The 7,919-nt window shown below is 35.5% G+C and overlaps 1 protein-coding gene across 2 annotated transcripts in view; it reads right to left on the bottom strand.

Moving 5' to 3' along the window:
- Positions 1-711: 711 nt before the first annotated feature.
- Positions 712-7,919, bottom strand: part of NR2E1 (nuclear receptor subfamily 2 group E member 1) — a 31,490-nt gene continuing 24,282 nt past the window's right edge. For both annotated transcript variants that reach the window (XM_074190228.1, XM_074190229.1), the window contains exon 11: positions 712-1,647. In XM_074190228.1, the coding sequence (XP_074046329.1) occupies positions 1,485-1,647 (163 nt within the window). In that variant the 3' untranslated portion in view covers positions 712-1,484. The remainder of the gene's footprint in view (positions 1,648-7,919) is intronic.

Below are 7,919 nucleotides of genomic sequence, written 5' to 3'. Positions count from 1 at the left end.
TTCCTTATAGATGCAGTTCTAGTTGGGAGATATAGAGCTTTTGTTTTCTTCCTTTATTCATAATTTTTATGGGATTGAGTATTTTAAAAAATAATCTTTTGTCTCCACAATCCTTTGAACATCCAGTGTGGAGACCAATCTGAGCACTTAGATATTTAAGAGTATTGATTTAAGGAATAGAAACTAGCAATTGATAAAATAAGGGGAAGATTATTTAAATTCAATATATATTTTATTCTTTGTAAATACAATGAGTACAACTTTTTAACTTCACAAATCTGTTAATTCACTTTGTACAAGAAAAGTTTACTCATCCTATGATAGGTCAAGTGCTGATTTTTCTCTGGGCTAGTATCTAATAACAAATCAAAACATGAAAAGTACAGCAGCTATCTTCAAATGTTTTTCTACATCTCCATAAGTATGGTCTCATATCAAAGAAGCAGCGTATAGTGTAAGGTTGTGTTTGTGTGTATGTTGTGTGTGAACAAGGCTTTACTTACAACCCAAAGTTTTCTGAAAGGCATTGTAGAGTCTCAGAGACTGTTAGCAGTTTATCAATTAAGAAACCTTTTAGTGTCTATCTCTTTGAAATTCATACTAGCATGCTGTGTATATTCAGTTGCTGTTCTGCATGTCTCATTGGACCAAATGTTCGGACCCCATTGCCTTTGGTTTCAGCACTATACTGACGGGACAGCAATCAGCTCACTCAGTGAGACATTTCTGCTTTATTTGGTTTTGCTGTTTTATTCTTCCTTCTTTGACTTGTATTCTTTTTGTAACACTCTTCTGTCTTTGAGTTGTTATCCAAACTGTAGTCCTATTGAGAGAGTCATCTATGTTCACCAATTGGTTTGATAGTTTTGCCTAGTCTTCAATGGCCAAAAAGGGGGGGGGGAGGGTGGGGGAAAAAATCAATAACATAAAATATTTTTCAATTCATTATGAAGGTCACTTGATGATGTTTTGCAAGAGAAGGAAAGTGTTTGGTGAAGTATTTGATTTGTTCAGAACAAATTTTTCAACGTAAGTTACTATCTGAAGGTTGCAGTACTATATTACCTCCAGAGTAATATTTGGTAACCCAAAATCATATACTGAAAAAGAAAAATGAAGTACTCTATTTTGACTTTTGATATATCAGGATCATCTTCCTGATGAGTGATAGAATAGCATGGCCATTGGTAACCAGCAATTATGTACCCCTACCAGGGAGATGGGAAATTGATGAGTTCTCTCCACTTCAAGTTTCCTATGAAGCAATGCCCTTTCTTCAAGTCTACACTTTTCTGTAGAGGCAGCAGGTCATATCTACTGAAATAGTCTTGTACCAATTAATCCTTTTCTTTTTTTTTTCCTCCAAAGGCTACACATTCCCAGGTTTATTCTTCCTGAAGATTTTGTTAGTTGAGGCTTGTTCTCCAAAGGTAAAAGTTCATCTGACACTGTCCATCCCAAAGACTGTGTATGTTCAGCAGAGATTAGATATCACTGGATTTGTACATATCTGAAAGTAGTCTCGTAATTGGCACATTGCCAATAGTTTTTTTGAAAAACACTTCTTCTATTGTAGATGGGCTTATGGATCGTAAGGCTGGCAGAAGCAACAGGAGTTTCCCAAAGCGACATGGTTGAGTAGGATACCTGGAATGCAAATACATTTTGAGAGCTAGATGAACATTTGCCAAAGTTCTTCCTGGGTTAGTTTGTTTGGATTAAATTTATATCCAACTGTACCAACTGATTTTTTAAACCTGATTTCATTTATATTTCCCTTTTTTAAAAATTGCTTAATTGTGTATCTGGCCAGTAAGTTTCTGGAGGACAGACACTAGTTTTTTCATCTTTATATTTCTAGTGCTTAGCTTAAAAGCTTGAATACATTAAGAAATGAATTTTTTGAATGAATGAAAGTTTCTTGATTCTTAGTCCCATCGCTTCTCCTTCAGATTACTTCCCTCAAATGAAATGCTCCTTTTTCTAAGTGTTTCTCCAAATTATTATTCAGGATTTATACTTAGTCACTCACAGGAATAATTCTGCTATTACATTACAAATTAAAGACTAAATTCTGTTGGGTGGGAATGCTACCCAACTTACATGTCAGTGAAATTGGTATCTAATTAAAGATAAGAAAAAGTGTTGAACAATTCTTTCTCTTGAGGTCCAACATCCATCTGGGCTTTGATGCACAAACTCAAGTCTCTGCTGCTAATACTGAGACTGAAGGTCTATACTAATGTAATCCCTATGGTTTCCTTTACTAAGCACCAGATAGCAACAGAACTTGTCAGGCAAGTTTCTCATTCTGGAAATAAATTACAAAGATTAGTCATTCCTTGGGAAACATATTGGTGAAAATAGCAAGTTTAAAATCTTATGCTGGAAACAGACAAGTATATGAATTCATTCAAAAGTAAACACTTTATCAAAGACAGAATTAAGTGGCCTCCTCTCTTGTCACTGCAAACACTAGAAAGTGGGTGAGTAAAAGTCCAGGTTTGCCAGTTTCACTGCTGATTACTTCTTCCCTTTGAGACCATGAACATTTTCTTTTTGTCCTCATTTCCCATTCTTTCCTCCTTTGTTCCAGTCTAGGATGAGGAAGTAACCCTACCCCTCATCATATCTCCTCTACTTGAACCTAATCTTCCATATCTCCTTATTCACTGATATATTCTGTGCTGCCTAAAAAATGCCAAGATTTCCTCTTCATTAAAAAAACTTTCACTTCACCCTATTATCACTCAAACTAATATCCTATATTTTTCTTTTCTCTTCATAGCTAAACTCCTTTAATAAAAATTTCTCATTGCCTCTACTTTCTCCTGCTCACTTCTTAATCCTTTTTAATCTTCCTTAATTGGAGCTATTATATCCTACAGTTACCAATGGTCTCTCAATTGCCAAATATAATGACTTTTTATCAGTCTGCATTCTTCCTGAATTCTCTGCAGCATTTTTCTATTGACTGTCTTTACTTCCTAGACACTCTTTCCTCTCTCTAGCATTTGTGACATTGTTCTCTCTTCGTGCTTCTTTCTATATGAGCACCCTTTGGTTTCCCTTGCTGTAGCATTATCTATATTTTACTTCTTAACTGTATATGTCTCTCAAACTCTGCCCCAGGTCCTATTCTCTTCCCTTTTTACACACACACTCACTCTTTCAGTGATCTAATAAACTTCTGTGAGTCAATGATCATCTCTATACAGATCCCTCTAAATCTATTTGTCTAGATCTAGTCACTCTCCTAAACTCCATTCCCTTATCAAATGCATATTGGATATTTCCCTATAGACTTCTAATTGGATGTGGACATCTCAAAATCATCTTTTTCCCTCAGACCCATCTGTCCTCCTAAATTCTGCCAAGGGAACATTATGCTTTCAATCACCCAGGTTCATAGTCATCCTTGACTCTTTTACTTTCCCTTATCCTCCTACACCCAATCATTTGCTTTGTTTTGTTGATTCTATTTCTAAGACATCTCTTGTATTAGTATCCTTCTTTTCATTAATACTATAGCCACTTAAGTTTGAACCTTTGTCAGTTCTCATTTGGACTAACATAACAATCTTTTAGTTTTCCTGCCTCAAATTTCTCTCTTTTCCAATATATTGATTTTTCTAAAGTACAGATCTGACCATTTTACTCTCCCACTCAATATGCTCCAATGACTGCCTCTTGTCTTTAGGATAAAATCCAAAACTCTCTACTTGGTATTTCAAGTCCTTCACAAAACTGATCTTCACCTCTCTTTCCAGATTTTTGTAAAATCCTTTCCCTCATGCTGCTCTATGCTCCAGCTCACTTGATCTACTTTTTTTTCCCTCATTCAAGATTATTCTATTTCCTGATTCCCTGTCTTTGACTGACTGCCTAGTGGGCATCCTGGAATGTTCTCCCTCTTCACCTCAACCCCTAAGAAGCTCCCAATCTCTTCAAAGTTCAGCTCAAGCTCCATCTCTTACATTTTCCTAACATCTCCCTAAAATTATTTTATATTTACCTTAATTACATGTGATATAATATAAATTCTTTGAGGAAAGGGATTATTTTGTATTTATCCTTGGAGAAAGGACAACCTGCCATTATTATGCATAATAGGCACTTAATATGTATTTGCTGAATTGATGTCTGATTTTTCTCCAGAAGGAGTTTCTTAACATAGATAAGGGACTCAACACCTGAAAAACTATGAACATCAATGGAGAATTGAGAGGTCCTAAGTTAGATGGATTCAGTAGCAAGTTTCCCCATCACTAAGTGGGGGTCTACAAGTAAGGGTTAGATCACTAACTGTTGGAGAGGGGTTTTTTGTTCAAATATAGGATGGACTTTGTAGTCAGTCTCTGGTGTCTTTTACAAAGCTCAGATCTTGTGAATGAATGAATATTGCTGAGCCTAAAGTGGAGAATGATTATGAAATTGACCTCTCAGATGGAAACCAAAAAGAATTTTCTCTGAGAAACAGAGATTACCACAGGTCATCATGATCATCATTTCAGGCATATAACCATAAACTTTTGTTAGGAAAGCCTGAGAACCAGAATGTAACTTTATTTTTATGAGGAAATGTATCTTTACTCTAAATAACTTGCCTAGATATGAACTTTGGGAATAAAATCTTTTAATAGGTTGAAACTGGCCTGTGTGGAATCAGTGAATGCTCATCAGAATTTTTTAGGTCTGTTTTAAATAATAGCAATACATTTAGAAATATTATGGAAGTTATTAAATATAATTTTGTTGAATCTTTTTATTTTATAGGTCAGAAAACTGATGCCTAAGGAAGTGAGATGATTGGTCTCCAGGACATTCCTCAATCCTCATTGCTGATGATTTTTAAACTTCCATATAACCTTAACATTAGGAACTATCCTTCCTTTTTTCTCTTTACCATACTGATCCTTTCCCTTACTATTATAGCAGAGAGCTGAATAATACCAGGAACATGTCAAAGTCTACTTGAAAGTCCAGAATAAGACTATTATGTCTTCAATAGGAAAGGGGTCTAGTAAAGTATCTTATTTAGAGTCAGGAGCTATCAATTTATATCCAGGCACTGAAATATGCTATATATCCATGGTCTTTGGTCTCTCTAAATACCAATTTCCTTATCTGCAAAATGAGAGAAATAAGATTTACAACAAGGTTGTAGTGACTAAAGTGCTCTGTTAATATTAATGTTTGCATGTAATATATTGGATTCAGGTTTGATCTCAGAATCAGGAAGATCTTTTGACATCTTTTGGCAGTAAGAACTTCAGTTGTTCACTTCACTTCATTCCCTAAGATGATCTATCACAGAGTAGGTGTTGAAATGTATTGGTAGACAGTGTCTTCACTAGGAGTTCCTATACCCAAAAAATTACAAACTTAGCCTTTAACATGCTATAAAAATGTGAGCTACTGTTTTCATTGTTATTCAAAGTGCTGAAGTTTTCACATGATTAAAGACCCCTGTAGGAGTGAATTACTTTTTCAAAGATAGTCAACTCTTGATTTCTTATGAGTAAACCATTACACTATTATCTTCTTCCTTGTCTGGTCCTGAATCAAAATGGGGAGTAGGTGGAGTCCATCAAAAAACATAAACTGAGTAGCTCACTTTGGGTGTTAATGAAGTAGGTAGAAATAGAGATTTATGTACATGATTTGAAATATATAGTTGAAAATTACCATCTGTGTCACTTATTTCTTTTTTTAATGTTGTGGGTTTTTCAGTGTTTTGTTTCCAATTCCATGTAAAGATAACATTTTTACATTCATTTTTTAAAATTTTGAGTTCTAATTTTTTCCCTTCCTTCCTCATCTCCCTGTTTCCTAAGATAGCAAGCAATTTGACATTGGTTATATATCAAGCACGTAAAACATATTTTCATATTAGTCATGTTTTATGTCACTAATGTCTAAATTTTTTCTTTTTAGTTTTTTAAATTTTTTTAATTTTTTGCAAGGCAATGGGGTTAAGTGGCTTGCCCAAGGCCACACAGCTAGGTAATTATTAAGTGTCTGAGGCCGGACTTGAACTCAGGTACTCCTGACTTCAGGGCCGGTGCTCTATCCACTGCGCCACCTAGCTGCCCTAAATATGGTTTTGAAAGAAAGATTCATAGATCTTGTCACTCACTAAGGAGCAGGGATGTTTGACTGATCCTGTCCTTGTGTATTTTATATGGAACAGATCAGTTGTGTTGACATCTATTCTGGTCAGGGTTGAGAAGAAGAGCGATCTCCAAAGGACATTAGAAGATCACTTCCCAGAGGTGCAATTATCATTTAGACCTCAGGTAACTTGGAAGCAAGGTGTGACATACCAGACTCCCTCAGGAGAACCAAGGAAGGACAAGGAAAAGAATTGAGATACAATGAGAGATACCTAGGACCATTTGCCTCCCTTGCTTCTTTGAAAGAACACATTACATCCATCTCTCTCTGTCTGTGTGCCTCAATATGTCTGTCTGTCACTCTCTCTCCTATTATAGTGGCTCTGAATGCCACTTTTCAATCACCACCAGAGGCAGGAGCTTCTCCTGGCTTTTTTATGCTAACTGCAGGCAACTTCAGTATAGGAGAGATACTGGATCACACATTCAGATTACTGCCTGCAGCTATTACATTTCCTATCCCCCACCCCCACTCCAGAATTCAGCCACTATGATCTTTGATATGATAACTCATTAGTATTTCTTCCTTAATTTTTCAAAAGGGAAATCGTGAGTCTAAGTTTGCTAGTTTCTTGGAATTAAGAGCTCACATAGAGAAAATCTCATACTAAGTATACTTCTTGGCAGTCCAGGATTTTCATCACCTGTCAACAAGATTATTGCAATTGCCTCTAAATTGTTCATCCTACCTTGTGTCTCCCATTTCGATCCACCACACTGCTGCCAAAGTGATTTTCCTTAAGTTTTTCTGACCATGTCACTTCTCCATATAATAAAATTCATTGATTTTCTATTATCTCTAGTCTCAAATCCTCTGTTTTTTTAAAACCTTTTACAAACTTGCCTCAATCTACCTTTCCAGACTCCTCTCTTCCAGTACTCTTCAGTTCAGCCAAAATGGTCTTCTCTCTGTTCCTCACATGATGTTCCATCTTCTACCTCTGTCCTTTCTTGCTGGAAGGTAGGCCCTCCTTACCTTTACCTCACAGAATCCCTTTCTTTCTCCAAGAGGCAGAACAAGAACTAGCTTTTTTTAAAGCATTTTTTATTCCCAATTTCTAGTGCTGTCTCTCCCTCTCCCTAACTACTTTGAATTTAACTAATATATTGATTTTGCTTTTATTTTGTATTTATTTATATGTTTACATGTCATTTCTCCTGATAAAATGTAGGTTCCTTGGAAATGGAGATTGTTTCATTCTTTGTAGGTCTATACTCAGAACCTAATAGAGTGCCCAGTCCATAGAAGACACCTAATAAATAATCACTGATAAATTGCTCATAGGAAAAAATATTTATCTTTCTGAGCTTCAGTTTCCCTATCTGCCAAAAGAGGATGGTAATATTAAATGAATATTACTTTTCCTGAGTTCAGATCTGACCTTAGATAACTATTTGTGTGACCCTCTGAGTCATTTAATCCTATTTACCTCAGTTTCCTCATCTCCAAAAATGATCTGGAGAGGAATTGACAAACCACTCCTGTATCAATACCAAGAAAACCCCCAAATGGAACATGAAAAGTTGGACATGACTGAAAATGACTGAACAACATCAACAATGATTATTTTCTTGCAATGGTGTATCGAAGTTTGACAATTGCCTTTCCATAAAACACTTTTGTTATTTTGTTATATTTTAATTTTTATCATTTATTTTGTATAAAGTCCATATTATAGGTGTTTTTCAGTTTGCAGATATCTGATTCAATCTGTATTTTGCTCCTAATAAACCTTTTTTTCC

The sequence above is a fragment of the Macrotis lagotis genome, chromosome 5, assembly GCF_037893015.1.
Source record: "Macrotis lagotis isolate mMagLag1 chromosome 5, bilby.v1.9.chrom.fasta, whole genome shotgun sequence".
In the NCBI taxonomy this organism is placed as follows: domain Eukaryota; kingdom Metazoa; phylum Chordata; class Mammalia; order Peramelemorphia; family Peramelidae; genus Macrotis; species Macrotis lagotis.
Note: the sequence above shows the minus strand (reverse complement) of the source record. Positions and strands in the feature narration are given on the sequence as shown.